Below are 16073 nucleotides of genomic sequence, written 5' to 3'. Positions count from 1 at the left end.
CCCCGAGATCAGAGGGCACCGCCGCGGAGAGAGGAAGGGTGAAGGGCAGCTGCTTAACCACTGGGACCCAGATGGGCGCCTTCGGGTCCCACATCACTCGGGCACCAGCCCCCCACTCCCTCCCATCCCCCAGGACACGTCCCCGTTTCCTTCCACTCATAACGAGAGGAGCTCCTGAGTCACAGGAAGGAACCCCAGAGCATCACCAGGCTGAAAACAGGGCGGCCAGGATGTCAGATCAGGGGTCCACTAGCCCACCCAGCGCTGACCTCACTGCTTCTCCGTGCTCGCCTGCTGGTCGCTTGGCTGCCCCTCTGCCTGGGTCAGGGACACTTTCTGTCACATCTGGGAGAGGGGAGGAGAGAATAAATGCAGGAGGGAACAGACACCCAGAGAGGCAGGACCCCAGGGAGGGGTGGGGGTGACGGGGTGCAGAAGGCCTAGCTGCTCAGCATCAGCTCAGCCCAGCGCTTGTAATCCTTATACTCCTGGGCGAACGCACAATGGGACCCGGTTTCAGCACTGCCAGCTTCCCAGCCATGGTTTCCCCATCGTCCTCAGGCTGTCTGGACCCCACGGCCTCTCCCTGTGAATCCCGTGAGAGGCTGCACCCGTTGGGGAGAAGTGAGGGCAGTTGGTTCCATGGGCTGCCTGCCTGTGCCCTGGATCTTCCACACGTGGACATGTGGGGGCCCTGGGGGGCGGGTGGGTGGTAGGTCGTCTGTTTCATATGCAGAACCAGAGCTGAGATGGGGGGCCCAGCAGCTCTCCCAGAAAAGGCACAGCCCCCAAGTCTACACATGTGTGGGCACCAGGCCCCAGGGGCCCAAGGGGCAAACAAGATGCCAACTTCCCGGCCAGAGATGACACATTGGAGCAGGATCTGCCACCCCCAGCTGGTGACCTTCATCCCTGGATTTGTGATGACTGTGGGTTTCTGGGTCCTAGGCTGTCTGGAAACAGGATTCTGCTGGGTGACGAGGGGCAGGTCGTACGGGGGATACCCACTTGTGCTGATGAGTATAGATGGCATTCCAGCCTCTCTGTAGCTGTGAGTGCCCCCACTGGCCCAGCTCTCTGTGTGGGGGCCTGGGCTTTCCTCCCTGTTTACAGACCTTACAACACTCATTTAGCCCTCAACATTTCCACTCAAACTGACTCCCCTGCCAGCAATGCCATTTTGCTGATCTAAAAACAAACCTCACAGTGACACCATGAGTGTCAGAGTAGAACTGTGCTCTACAGGGTTTTCAGTGGCTGAGTTTTTGGAAGTAGATTGCCAAGCTTTTCTTCCAAGGTGCCTCTGGGTGGCCTCAACCTCCAACAATTTTGGTTAGCAGTTAAGTGCATTATCTAAATACTAGTCTCCTAAAAAGCCAAACCTAGATAACGTTCTATCTCCTTTGTGACATTTTCCAGAACTTTTCAAAGTATCTTACAGGAATGAAAACTGTTTGGACTCTCCTGCCAAATCCAGTTGACTAGTAGAGATTGCCTGGAACACTTCTGTGTTAAGAAGGATTCTGAGGCTGCAAAAGACCGATTGATTATCAGTATGTGCAAGGGACACACGTAGGGCACAAGTTTCATGAATTTGTCATCAAGTATATTTAGCATTTATTAATATTTACTACACAGCTTATAATTTTAAATTTTTTTAAATAATTCTTTAGTTTGGGTAAGCTGTAATCAGAATATGTTGAAAGCTTAAAGGGAAGAAAATAATATCTATTGAAAATTAGACCCTAGAATTGTGGGGGCCGCTGAGTCGATTCCAACTCATAGCGACCCGATAGGACAAGTACAGCCAGAATGCTCCTTAGAAGCAAGGATGGCGAGACCACATCTCACATACTTTGGATGTGTTATCAGGAGAGATCAGTCCCTGGAGAAGGACATCATGCTTGGTGAAGTAGAGGGCCAGTGAAAAAGAGGAAGACCCTCAACAAGATGGGTTGACACAGTGGCTGCAACAAAGGGCTCAAGCATAACAATTGTGAGGATGGCGCAGGACAGGGCAGTGTTTTGTTCTGTTGCACATAAAGTCGCTATGACTTGGAACTGACTCGACGGCACTTAACGACAGGACAAAGCCGAACTGCCTCATCGGGCTTCCGAGGCTGTCATCTTTAAGGAAGCAGACTGCCACACCTTTGCCCTGTGAAGTGGCTGGTGGGGCAGACCTTTCAGTTAGCAGCCAAGCCCACCAAGGCTCCATAGACCCTGAAGTAGGACTTCATAAACATCATCTCATTTAATACACATAATCCAGCGAGGACGTTTTCTAGGCAAGGAAAATGAGGGCCAGAGAGATCCAATAACTAGCCCAAGGCCGTAACAACCAAGTGGCTTGACTCCACCACGCTGAGGATGGCGCACAGCACCTTCTGGAGTAAGCAGCATTTTCCTCCTCAATGAACCGCGCCCAGCACGTGAGAGCTGTTTAACGCGTAGCTGATCCTCCAAGTGCAGCAGGGCCTTTGGGCCTGAGGAAGACCCTCTTGATCACTTCATGCCTCAGTTCTCTCTGCAGAGTAAATGATACCGGAAATAAACAGGTGTCTCAGTGGTCCCAGATTAAGGAACGGAGAGCATTTTAAGACCGCTTGTGCCCCCTGCTGGACAGGGAGGAACATTAGAAAATAAAACCCTTTTAAGAACAAGGACTAGGGAGGAAGGAGGGGGCGGAGGCAGCGCGGGGAGCTGGTGCTCGGTTGCCAAGGCAACCATGACCCCTCCCCAGCCATCCACAGGAGTCTCTTCCCCCTCCTTCCCATCCAGCACTTTCTCCTCCCTCGGCCTTTGCAGTTCCACACACGTGCCCTCTTCTTTATCCTTGGTCCCACCGTCCCTTTGTCACCATCTGCCTCTCTGCTCCCTCTCTCTCGACAAGGGAAGGGGCGAGAGACAGTAGGGCAGGTAAAACCAAATCCTGAACCCTCAAACAATCATCAAAATGCCTGAATGTGTGTCTCTGACACTAACAAAACTTCACTTGGAGCCCCACGAGGACAGCCTTTCCCGGGAACCAAGGCTGCGCAGAATTTCTGCTGTCCTCAGCGAGAGTCGAAGCAGGGGACTCTCCAGCTCGATAAGGTAGAGTCTGCATCCTCATCCCCACCGCTCCGCACCTGCCGCAGGGGCTCCCGGCTCCCCCACCACCCAGTGTAGACCGGCAGGACTTGGGGGAGGAGGGCGTGTAGGCAAGGCGCAGACGCTCTGCGGGCTGGAGTGTGACTCTAGCAGGGACTAGACGTCTCCACTGGAGACTTGACTGTGCGTGCATAAGCCTGGCTGTGCTCTCGGAGGACCTGGTCAAGTTTCTCTCTGAGCACCTGGTCAAGTTTCTCTCTGAGCACCTGGTCAAGATCTCTCTCAGCTGGCTCCATTCGGGGGCCCTCACACCACCGGAGTCAAAGCCGATCACAGACACCCCCTGCAGTTCGGAGCGAGGCCGCTCGCTGCGGGATGTGTGAGCCTCGAGGTGGGTTTTTGGGCGGCCGCGCGGCCGGCTTGCGCAAGTGTGCGTCCCAGGCGCAGAGATAGACGCCGGAGTCTCCCGGCTGGAGCTTGTCGGCGTTCAGGGTGAACTGGCCGTCCCGGGGCCGGAACGCCGAGAAGTGCTTGGGGGCCTCGCCCTTTATGTTGTCCATATCGAGGGAGTAGAAGAGCAGCTGGGGGGCCCCGCCCGTGGCCTGCCAGTACCAGTACAGGGTGGGGTTCGAGGTCCCCGTCACGGTGCATTGCAGGGACAGAGAGCTGCCCACCTGCCGCACCTCGACGACCGGCCACTGGAGAATGGTCTGCGCGCCGACGTCTGCGGACAGGGGGAAACGCCACTCAGAGGGCACGGAGCTCACCCGGCTGCCCGGCTTGCGGACCGAGGGTCCCGGCAGCCCTGGGCCTGCGGGGGTGACGGGCGCTGGGCAAGGGGACCACCTAGAGGAGACACCTCCCCAGGAGACAGCGATCACCACAGGTCACCAGCCTTGAGTCTGAAGTCCCTCCCACACCCAGGCAGTGGAGCGGGGCACTTGAGTCAACCACAGCAAGGCCTGGTTCCCGGGCTGCAGAGGATGAGGGCTTGGGGGGGTCTCGCCAAGGAGGAGGCGGACACCCACCTAAGAAAGTTCCCAGCAGAAGGGCAAGGACGGAGCAGGACATAGTTGAGGGTGGCCTTAGAGTCAGCTCCCCTCGTCCCCCAGGTGGCCGGCCCTTCCCTCCGGGAGATCCGATGCCCAGAGCCCAGAGCGAGGGGAGCGGGTCCCTGGAGCTGGGGTTGAGGCAGGTCTGTCTGAGTGCAGTGACTCACCCTCGCCCTGGGGACAGCCCCGCCAGCGGCATCATCTCTCCTGCGATTGCGCTGTGCTGGTGTCCCAGAGTGGAAACTTCACCTGTGAACAGGAGACTGCTCTCTGGGGCCCCCGAGAGGCCACCAGGAGCCTCTGCAGACATGGGAGAGCTGGTCCTGGCGGTGATGAGAGGGATTGGGTCTCTGAAGCTAGGAGCTGGCTCAGGCCTCCCTCTGGGAGCAGAAGGGTGACGCAGAGCAGAGCCCAGAGAGGTGAGTCATGAAGGCATCAGACAAGCCTGGCCAACTGAGCCTCCATCGTCCTCTGGTCCCCAGCGGGCAGACTTGGGTCATGGGCCACAGGACCCCCTGCTTACAGGTCCCAGTCACTCTGCAGCCCACGCCTGCTCCGCCTCACCAGAGGGAGGCAGAGGAGAGGGAGGCAGGGAATTGGTCTGCGCTCTAATCATAGCTCTGCTTTGCTGGCTTCTGCGACCCTCGGTTTCCTCATCTGTAAAATTAAAAGAAGGATTATAATACTTACCTCACAAACTCATTGCCACCAGTCTATTCTGACTCACAGTGACTGTATAAGACAGAGTTAAAACTGCCCCACAGGGTTTCCAAGGACCTGCTGGTGGATTTGAACTGCTGGCCTTTTGGTTAGCAGCCAAGCACTTAACCACTGTGCCACCAGGGCTCCTACTTCACACAAGTAAAAGAATTAAAAGGCTAAAAGGGGCGTTTCGCCTGGCTACCACAGACACCCTACAGTGTCACTGTCTGAGTTCCAGGGGAGCCGGACCTTCAGCAGAGACTGCAAGATGGACAATGGGATGGGGGGTGGGGGAGGGAGGCCGAGGCCAGGCATGCACTGCCAGCCACCGTTCTTAACAACTGCGGAGGGATCTGCTAGGCGGTGAGATGACGTCATTCTGTCCTAAGGAGATGCAGGACCCCCAGGCACCAGGAGAACAGCCAGCACCAACCACCCCCAACCTCCTCTGCTCTGCCTCCGCCACGATGTCTTCTGAGGATTCATTTTCAAAACGACTGCGTGATGCAGGTGCGACATGCAGTGGTTTGTGTGTCTCCGAGCGCCAGGAGGCGTGGTCTACCAGGAGAGGGAGCCTGGGGCGAGCGGGGCACTCTGACCCTTCCCGTTCCTGCAGGACCTGGTGACGCAGTGTGTCTGGTGTTGCTGCTGATGCTTCAGTGACGTCACGCAGAGCTGACGCTGTGGACAGAGTTTTGGCTGCAGCAGTTTTGGGGTTTGCATTTGCAGGCACTGCGTTTGTGAGTGTGTCCGATTTGCTTTCCTACATTTATTCTCTCATAATGTTCACTTACGAGATGATAAACCAAGTGTCGAATGTGCACTCAGTGAGCGCTCAGCACGTGCGGTGAGAAGTCGCTATAACCAGCGAAGAGGCCAGTGACGGTCTGCAGTTGCTCAATCTCGGTTTTTGCAGATTTGTTCATAGGACTCGCTATAACATCGACGCACGTCAGGTGCAAGGAGTGAGCCCAGGCGCACTACACATTCACATACACACGCACAGTGCATTTTCTCCCTTTCTTTCTGGCTCTCCCCTCCCTCCTCTTTGCTCCTGGAATTTCTATTGGGTCAGTCCTACAGGGGTGCAGGGAGGGTGTGCCGAGGGTGACAGCACTACTGGGAGGAGAGAGTTGTTCTTGCTCTTAATGGAGCCACGTCGTCATCTGACATCTGACTGGCAGCCGCCCATCAGCAGTGTTGGCTCAGGGACCTCGCCAAGCTTAGCAGGCAGTGCATCTCCTTCCCCTAGAGATGGCACTGCAGAGCAGAGAGAAGAGACATATAAGCCTATGTGGAGCCCTGGTGGCGAAGTGGTTAAGACCTCAGCTGCTAACCAAAGGATCAGCAGTTCAAATCCACCAGCCGCTCCTTGGAAACCCTATGGGGCACTTCCACTCTGTCCTGTAGGGACACTGTGAGTCAGAATTGGCTCAACAGCAATGGGTTTGGTTTTTGGTTTTTGGCACTAATTATATGAAAGCTGGAAATCAGACAAAGTTTCAGAGCAAAGAATATTACTAAGTATAAAGAGGGTTATTTTATAATGACAAAGAAAAAAAACCAGTTGCCATTGAGTTGATTCCATTTATCGAGCAGACATAACATTTTACATCTAATAACAGAGCTTCAAAATGTATAAAACAAAACCCTATAGAGCTGCAAGAAGAAATAGACATATTCACAATCATAGTGGGAGATTCCAACACCTCATGCTCGATAATTAATGTAACAAGTAGACAGATAATCCATACAAATATAGACTATGTGAACAATGCTATCTACCAATTTGACCTAATTGAAATTTATAGAACACTCCTTTCAGCAACAGCAGGATATACAGGCACCAAGACAGACCACATTCTGCGTTATAAAACTAGTCTTAACATATTTTAGAAGATTTTCCAAACTCAAAAATGAAACCCATTGCCATCGAGTCGATCCCAACTCACAATGACCCTATATGACAGAGTAGAACTGTGCATAGACTTACCAAGGCTGTAATCTTCGTAGAAGCAGGCAGCCGCCTCTTACTCTTACCGTGTCTTTCTCTTGCCACATCTTTCCCCTGCAGAGTGGCTGGTGGGTGTGAACACTGACCTTTTGGTTAGCAAGCAAGCACTTAACATGGCACCACCTGGGCTCCTTTCAAAAGAGTTAAGTAGTACAAATTATGTTCTCTTTCCACAGGGGAATTAAATTAGAAATGAATAACTGGAAAATCTCCAAATATCTGGAAACTCAATGTACACCTCTAAATTAGCCATGTGTCAAAAAAGAAGTCAAAGGGGGAAATTAGAAAGTATTCTGAAATAAATAAGAATGAAAATAGAAAATATCAGAATTTGCGGGATGCAGCTAAAGCAGTACATAGAGGGAAGTTTATAGCACTGTAATGTCTCCATTGTTTGGTAAAGTAGAAGGTCAGCAAGAATGAGGGAAACCCTCAGTGAGATGGCTTGACACAATTGCTGCAACAACAGGTTCAGATGTATAAAAAGATCATGAAGATGGTGCAGGACAGGGCTATGTTTCATTCTGTTACGTATAAGGTCACCACGGGTCGGAGGCAACTTGACAGCAACTACCAACAAGACTTGAAATGTTTGGAATGGATGAGATCTTCAAAGCAACAAGTGAAGGAAAAAGAACAAAGATCCAGAAACAGAAGTTGCTGAAAATCCACACTTCTAGGCAAAAGGAGACAGAATGTCCTGAGAAAGGAAGAAGGTAGTCCTAGAGGTAGGAGGGGAAATGGGATGATGCCTTGGAAGTTAAGGGAAGACAGTGATTAAAAATTGTTGGCAGCAGGATTTAAAAGGACACCAAAAGTTCAAGCAAAAGGAAGACGGAGCAAAGCCCTGATATCATGGATTAGAGGAAACAAGAGAAGCAGAGGCAGAGATCCTGTCTGACAAGTTGAAGGGTGGAGGAGCAAGGGAGGTGTGAGAGTGAATGGTAGAGTTGAGTCAGTTGGATTGTGCTTGGAAACCAGTGGGAAGAAATCTGTGAGAAAAGGAATATTGATGGTGCTGAAGAGAGAAGATCATTGAGGAACAGAAGAGGCAAGAGGAAGTTATTCCTTGGGACCAAGAGAGGAACAGTTCTTCCTCCATAATAAGAAGAAAAGAAGAAAAAAAGGTACAAGAGATCAAGACGGGCAAGGAGTCAATATCCAAACCTCACTGCCATTAAGGAGAATCATATCTTAGAGAGGGCAGGGGTGTGAGGCTTGGAAAAAGTTGAGAAAAAGAAAGGAGAGAACAGTGTGTGCAACAGAGCAGAAGCTAGAAGTGGGTGAGCCGGGTGTGCCTGCCGACAGTTAAAAGGGACCAAGTCAGACAGCCAGGGGGAAGGGTAGGGCGCTGGGCTCTGGGCGTGGCTTATTGGGATGATGGAAACCTTTGGGCAGACAGCAAAGAGGAGACCCATTTAGAGAAAAGTCAGAATGAGAACCAGGGGTCCAGTTGCAAGTGCATCATTATAGGAAAGTCAAGTGCAGGAGGAGAGAGGCCAATGTATCTGTGCACGAACACACACACACACACACACACACACACACACACACACACACACAGGCACAGGCTTTCTCTCATGCACACACCCTAAGATACCGAAGTTTGTGCTGAGCCACCATCAGCAAGAATTACTTGGCCTGTCAGGTGTTCTTGAACAGTACTCACAGCAGTGAGGAAGCAAGAAAGTGTCATTGTTTATCTCTGTTTAAAATCAGGCTGTGTTCTCTTGCAAGCTATGCTCTAGGTCATAACTGAAATGTCTCCCATGAGAGAAAGCTGAGACAGAAGCAAGTTGGAGAAGTTTCAGGAAAGTAGAGTTACAAAAGGATCTGGCTTATGAAAACACAAGGAGCTATCTATGCATATTGAAAGTAAATGACAAAGAAATTCCCAGAAGAAGTTCAAACTGAGTGGACTAAAGAGACATCTGCCCCTTCCTTCCTGCCAGCTCCCTACATGGACAATTTCTGTTTGCTAAGAGATAACATAGTATGTTATCTGCTGTGTTCAGGCACAATCTCCTCGTTTTCCTGCATTCTCACATTTACAGCTTCCACAATCTTAGAGACCATTGCCGTGTGTCCCATTTAACAAGTGAGGACATTGAGGCTTAGAGAAATAAATAACTTGCCCACAGTCACACCCCACAGGCAGCGTCAGGCTCCATCTTACGCTGGCTCATGAGTTTAACTCACCGTGCTATACAATCCTATTACAGAGTGAGGCCAGCAGGGGTACCCATTATTCCTGGGCCAAGACACTGCACGTCCCTGATACCTGTTACTGCTGACACTCCCTCAGGTAGAGTTGCAAATGGTTAAGAGCTTGGCTGCTAACCAAAAGGTTGGAGGTTCGAGTCCACCCAGTGACACCTTGGAAGAAAGGCCTAGTGATCTACTTCCAAAACATCAGTGATTGAAAACCCTATGAAGCACAGTTCCACCTTGACACACATGTGAGCACCATGAGTCAGTCAACCCAACAGCAGCTGGTGGGTGACTGGTTTTTTCTACCTCAGGCACTGTTGTTAGTGCTGTACTTGCTGTCACCCGCCTACCCTGACAATGACCCCACGCTGCAGGTGCTCCACAGACAGGAAAACTGAGGCACAAATGGATTAATAATCCCACCCTCAGTGCCAAGGTTAGTAAGTGGTTAATACGACATGCTAGCCCAGGCAGCCTGGCTCCAAAGCCCCAGCTCCTAATGACAGCCTGCGTCAGGTCGGAGTATCTTCTTATCTTTGCCTCTCCTGTGGATAGAGAAGCAAGAGAAAGCTGGGATCAGAGGCAGTGAGTGGAATCTTTTTTAAATCTCCTCTTTTCAAGAGTGTTGAATAACAGACAAAAGAGCCATGAAGCTGGGCTTTCTGTTAGCCTATGCACTTGCGGTCTTAAGAATTTCAAATATTTTAAGGGAAGACAATGTGTATTTCACAGAAATCGAGAATGTCAGGATTCTCGAATGACTCAATGAACTTCATTTTACTTGGATCCACAATCAACACCCATGAAAACAGCAGTCAAGGAATCAAATGACACATTGCGTTGGGCAAATTTGCTGCAAAAGACCTCTTTAAAGTGTTAAAAAACAGAGATGCCACTTTGAGGACTAGGGTATGTTTGACCCAAGCCATGATGTTTTCAATAGTCTCACGTGCATGCGAAAGCTAGACAATTAATAAGGAAGATGGAAGAAGAATTAATGCCTTTGAATTATGAAGTTAGCAAAGTATACTGAATATACCATGCACTGCCAGAAGAACAAACGAATCTGTCCTGGAAGTACAGCCAGAATGCTCCTTAGAAGCGAGGATGGGCAGACTTCATTTCAGGTACTTTGGGCAAGTTATCAGGAGGGACCAGTCCCTGGAGAAGGACATCAGGCTTGGCAGAGTGGAGGGTCAGTGAAAAAGAGGAAGACCCTCAAGGAGATGGATTGACACAGTGGCTGCAACAATGGGCTCAAACATAGCAAAGGTTGTGAAGATGGAGCAGGACCAGGCAGTGTTTTGTTCTGTTGTGATCAATGGAAAAGTTGTGAAGAGATCAGGGAATATGAGATAGAAAATAAATCCAAGGTAAACTGAGTCAAAATGCAAAACAATAATAAAGAAACATTTATTGAGAATTTACCATGTGCCAGACATTGACATAGACTGGGCGTGCTCCTCTGGGCAAGCGTAACCGTTAATCAAGAAGAATCTCCTCTAGATCATGGAGCCAGGGGGTAGGAGATTGGGTTAAATATTCAACAAGATCGCTTGAAACGCAATTCATTTTAAAATCTTATTAGCTAAATAAGAGCCTATTCTTTCAACCCAGGGATTCCATGATTCTAGAAATAAAACAAGATTCCTAAGAGCATAGCCAGAGAAACAAATTGCTTAAGGAGCTGATTATAACAGGGTAAAGCAAGCAAACACACACCGACAGAAACCTAGATCAAAGATCTCCACGAAGCACTGCGCAGGAGCTAGGAAAAAGCACACAGCCAGGCCTCCACCAAAAAGAGGAAACAGGCTCCTAGGAACACTGTCCAAGAGCACCAGATGATTCCACAAGACAGAAGGTGCAGCTACAACTCAGAGATGTACTCAGGGACTGATAGGGCCCAGGACGCGCTCTCTGAGAAAGAACCTCCCTGTCCTTTCTTTTTTAAGCTGTTGTCCGCCCGGAGACATCAAACTGCATTTGATCACAGGGGTGAAAAACTATGAACATTGCCTCTGGGTATGTTTGTGAGGACTTACTGAAAATATCCATCTGTATTTGAAAGAGAGTCAGAGGAAAAGAGGAAGACGCTCAATGAGATGTATTGACACAGCGGCTGCAACAATGGGCTCAAGCATAGCAACCATTGTGAGGATGGCGGAGGACCCCGCAGTGTTACTGCTCTGTTGTGCGTAGGGTGGGTATGAGTCAGAACTGACTCGACAGCACCCGACAACAACAGCATTTGAAAGTATATTTAAATGTCTCTTTGCCCATAAAAACATAAATATTGCATTTAGTATGGCCAGTCCTGATGGATGTAAAATGGAGAGCAATCAGAATACTCTGTATGACTCAGTCTGGTCTTTGGAGAAGTAATTCTCCATCTTTCCTGGGGGTGTTGAAAGATAGGCAGGGCTAAGATGAGGCAAAAAAAAAAACAATTTCTTGCTTAAACCAAACCAAACCCAAACCCATTGCCATAGAGTTGATTCTGACTTTTACGAGTAGACGAATGCATAAGCTAACTCATACAAACACAGACAGGACATCTCTGTTCTTCTCCACCATCTGACTCACTGGCTTGGGGTTGACTTCAGGGCCCAGATGCAGAAACAGCTGGACACAGGACTACCTGAGTGCACCCAGGGACACGACTTCCTAGTCAAATGTGTTTTATTGCTGTACATTGAGGTAAAACAGTGGCTTCATTTAACGGCCAAGGTGTCCTCTGTCAGGGAAAGCAGAAGGAGAAGAAAAAAAGAAAATAAGGCTCTTAATGGAAAATGTTCCCCGTAGCCAATATTTCATCCCAGAGACCCTGAGGTCACAGAGAAGGTCAAGACAGAGGCCCCTCTGGACAACCAATCCACCTGAAGACCCGAGTTCTCTTTTATCCTGTCATTTTGGGACTTAGCTTCCCAATAATTTTATATTTACCTTTTCCATAACCAAAATCATTCTTTTAGCTACCAACAATGCTTATTCCCCCTCTTTCTTTTTTCTCTATTCTCTATAAGCTCTGTCCCTTCCTTTCTGCCAGTTCCCTGTGCGCCGTGGTCATGTTTACATACAGACATGGCGGGAGTGGGGAGAGCAGAAAGCCAGTGGCCACAGGGATGGTGTGCAGGGGCAGGTCGCAGCCATCTACGGATAAACTGCTCGCGCCATGCTCCGATGACTCGGAAATGAAAAGGAGACCTGCACGCTGGGCTGAGGGGGGACATTCCCTGAGGCTCACCCTTTGTGGGTGTCTTTGATCTTCAGCAGGAATGGTCAATCACCCTGGGGCTCAAACGCTGGCCACGTGGTGGGCTTGCTATCCCTGTGTCCTGTCTGGAATCTTGGGATTCAGGGTACTCTTGCATTCAAGAGGCATGCATTAGAAGCAGAGAGAATTATAATACAGTAAAACCTGCAAAAGCCGGAAAGTGCGTAAGGGGGAAACCTGTCAGAGAAAGAAAACTTAAGTATTTTCCTTTACAACAAAAGATAGAAAAGTGGTAGGATTGCACCCTGTCATAGGCAGGAAAATTTTTGAGACCGGGGAAAACCGGGCAGTCCCGTCAAGTTTCAGCTCTCACAGGTTTCACTGTACTTAGCACTTGGATCCACAATCAACGCCCATGGAAGCAGCAGTCAAGAAATCAAATGACATATTGCATTGGACAAATCTGCTGCAAAAGACCTCTCTAAAGTGTTAAAAAGCAAAGATGCCACTTTAATGACTAAGACGCGCCTGACCCAAGCCATGGTGTTTTCAATCACCTTGTATGCATGCAAAAGCTGGGCAATGAATAAGGAAGACCAAAGAAGAATTGGAACACTGATGGCATAGCGGTTAAGAGTTTGGTGGCTAACCAAAAGGTCAGCAGTTCGAATCCACCAGCTGCTGCTTGGAAACCCTATGGGGTAGTTCTACACTGTCCTATAGGGTTAATATGAGTCGGAATTGACTCGATGGCAACGGGCTTGAGGAAAAATTGATGCCTTTGAATTATGATGTTGGTGAAGAATATTGAGTAGACCATAGACTGACAGAAGAACAAACAAATCTGTCTTGGAAGAAGTACAGCCAGTATGCTCCTTGGAAGTGAAGACGGTGAGACTTTGTCTCACATTCTTTGGACACATTATCAGGAGGGACCAGTCCCTGCAGAAGAACATCATGGTTGGTAAAGTGGAGGGTCAGTGAAAAAAAGGAAGACCCTCAACGAGATGGACTGACACAGTGGCTGCAACAACGGGCTCAGACATAGCACGGATTGTGAGGATGGCGCAGGACTGGATAGTGTTTTGTTCTGTTGTACACGGGGTCGCCATGAGTTGGAGCCGACTTATGGCACCTAACAACCACCACCACAACAGCTCTTACATAAATCTGCTCTTTTTATATCTCAAAAGTGATTGGCTTAAAATGCATCCTACACTGATATGGCCTCATTAACATAACAACGAAATCCCTATTCCCAAATGGGATTACATCCACAGGTAGGTGGTTGTTGGGTGCTGTCCAGTCTATTCTGACTCACAGTGACCCCATGTGACACAGTAGAACTGCCCCATAGGGTTTTCTTGGCTATAACCTTTATGAGAAGAAGCCCAGATGACGCAGTGTTATGCACTCAGCTGCTAACCAAAAGATCAGAGTTTCAAACCCACCAACCACTCCATGGGAGAAGGAATTGGCAATCTGCTTCCATAAAGCAAAGATTACAGCCTTGGCAATCTTATGGGGCACTTCTACTCTGTCCTATAGGGTTGCTATGAGTCGGAGACTTGATGGCAATGGGTTTAGTTTTTTTTTGGGGGGGGAGGAGGGGGGTGTAACCTTTATGGGAGCAGGTCGCCAGAGCTTTCTCTCACAGAGCCACCGGATGGATTAGAACAGCCAATCTTTCGATTAGCAGCTGAGCACTTAACAGTTATGCCACCGGGATTCCTTTAAGATTTATGACACGTTTTGGGGGACATGATTCAATCCCTAACAGCTTATGTAACACCTTACTGTTTATTTTGAAATTAAGATCTCATTTTATTCTCACAACAACCCTCAGGGAGTCAACTGTTTAAAATATATATACATACACACACACACACACACATATATATATATTGTTTTTGAACCAAAATTTACTGTATACTTACTTTGTGATGTTTCGACCCCATGTGTGCAGAGTACAACTGTACCATAGGGTTTTCAAGGCTGTGGCCTTTCAAAAGGAGATTGCCAGGCATGTCTTCCAAGGCACCTGTGGGTGGGTTCCAATGGCCAAACTTTAGGTTAATAGTCGAGCATTTAACTGTTCGCGCCCCCCAGGATGCCTTACTTTGTGATAGGCCTCTACAAAGTGCTTTATGAAGATTTCGTTGTTTAATCTTTACAACAGCTGTGTTCCTAGACCCAAGGTGGGTATGGGAGTGGCCCTTCTCACTATCACAACTTACAATCCACTTAAGGGGTTTTATCTTCCTTCCCACAACTTTGGATTCAGTGATACCCAAAGGAGGAGTGTTTCCACCAGGAAATAAAGTCACTGCTCTGTTAACCGGGGAGCTGCGACTGCCTCCACCCCCGGCATCTGGGGCTTCCCTGCTGCTAAAACAACAGGCAGGGAAGGTGGTCACTCTACCGACTGGGGCGCATGATCCCCACGGCCGCGAGAAAATGTGGTGGCTGAGATGATAGGGACAAAAAGGACTCCGCCTGGAACCCAGAATGTTCCAGGGGTGCCCCTTAGTGTCTCCTTACCCAATATCCCTAGAAGCCAGGACCCCAAGGACTCAGATCCTCTGGGAATGAAGGTATGTGCCATCCTATCAAAATAAGAAATGTTACGCGACAGATTCTGGAGTCGAGGTATAAAAACGGTCACAGAGATTTTCTTTGGGAGTAAATCAAATGGCTGCAGCAAGGTGGGCTGGCACCCAAGAGGAGATGCCAAGGACTTCGACTTGAGGAAGATAAACCAAAACCAGTTGCCGTCAAGTTGTATCTGCTTCATGGTGACACCATGTGTGGAGAGTAGAAATGCTCCATAGGACTTTCAAAGTTGTGACCTTTCAGAAGCAGATGGCCAGGCCTGTCTTCTGAGACGCCTCTGGGTGGGTTTGAACTGCCAACTTTTCAGTCAGTAGTTGAGCACTTAACCGTTTGCACCACCCAGGGACTCCTTTTGAGAAAAACAGCGGTCTCCTTGTATAAGAGGAAGTGAGTTGAAAAAAGGGATAGAGTTCTGGAGAGTTGTCATTTAAGCAAAGGCAGATCCTTTTGAAGAGGGTAAGTTTGTGATAGGGCCAGGCGTCCTTTCTGTCATTTGTAATAGGTGCAGGGTTCCTGGCTTTACGATGATCAAGTCTGTGGTTTGGAGAATACAAGTTAAGTCAGGTTGAAGTAAGAGGCTGGTGGAGGGTCGAGAGGAAGTGGAAAGGGAGGTGGGAGAAAGCAGCCATGTTCAATGTGATTCTACAGGACTGAGGATGAGGAGGCCATGTTGGCCTCATCCAACAGGCTGGGAGGAGCCCTGGGAGAGAGGCAGAAGGTTCTTGTCTCAGGTGGGCCCACTTCAACCCTTTTCCATCTCCTAGCTTCTTAACACAACTCCGATGTCCCTTGCCCCTGGTCCTTTGGCTCCTGCGTCCACATGAACACTGCTCTTTTCTCCACACCCCCATCTACGTTCGGGCAACATTGACCACTGAGACAAATGTCCTGAAACTGCACTGTGGCACAGCTGTGGCTGAGGTGTATTTCTTGCACATGTGAAGTTGTAACTGACTGTCCCTGATCCACAAGAGCTGCCTCTCCAGGAATTCTGAGATGAGTGTTTATTCCTCCAATCCGCCATTTTTAAATGTGGCTTCCAGCATCCTTCTACTCATCTGAATCAAGCTATTAAAAGGAAAAGAGGGGCAGATACAGCAGGTGGCCTGTGAAGCCTCTGGCCTGGAAGACAGAACACAGGTTATTCCTGCCTGCAGCCCCAGGGAGGACT

At 49.3% G+C, this 16073-nt stretch overlaps 1 gene segment (V, D, J or C); it reads right to left on the bottom strand.

Annotated features, from left to right (window-relative positions):
• Positions 1-1988: 1988 nt before the first annotated feature.
• On the bottom strand, positions 1989-8389 carry LOC101361198 (Ig kappa chain V-II region 17S29.1-like). The segment is given in 2 exon segments: positions 1989-3817; positions 4122-8389. Coding segments are annotated over 2 exon segments (447 nt in total).
• Positions 8390-16073: the final 7684 nt, after the last annotated feature.

The sequence above is a fragment of the Trichechus manatus genome, unplaced genomic scaffold (assembly GCF_000243295.1).
Source record: "Trichechus manatus latirostris isolate Lorelei unplaced genomic scaffold, TriManLat1.0 scaffold00093, whole genome shotgun sequence".
Classification (NCBI taxonomy): domain Eukaryota; kingdom Metazoa; phylum Chordata; class Mammalia; order Sirenia; family Trichechidae; genus Trichechus; species Trichechus manatus.
This window is presented reverse-complemented; position numbering and strand designations above follow the sequence as displayed.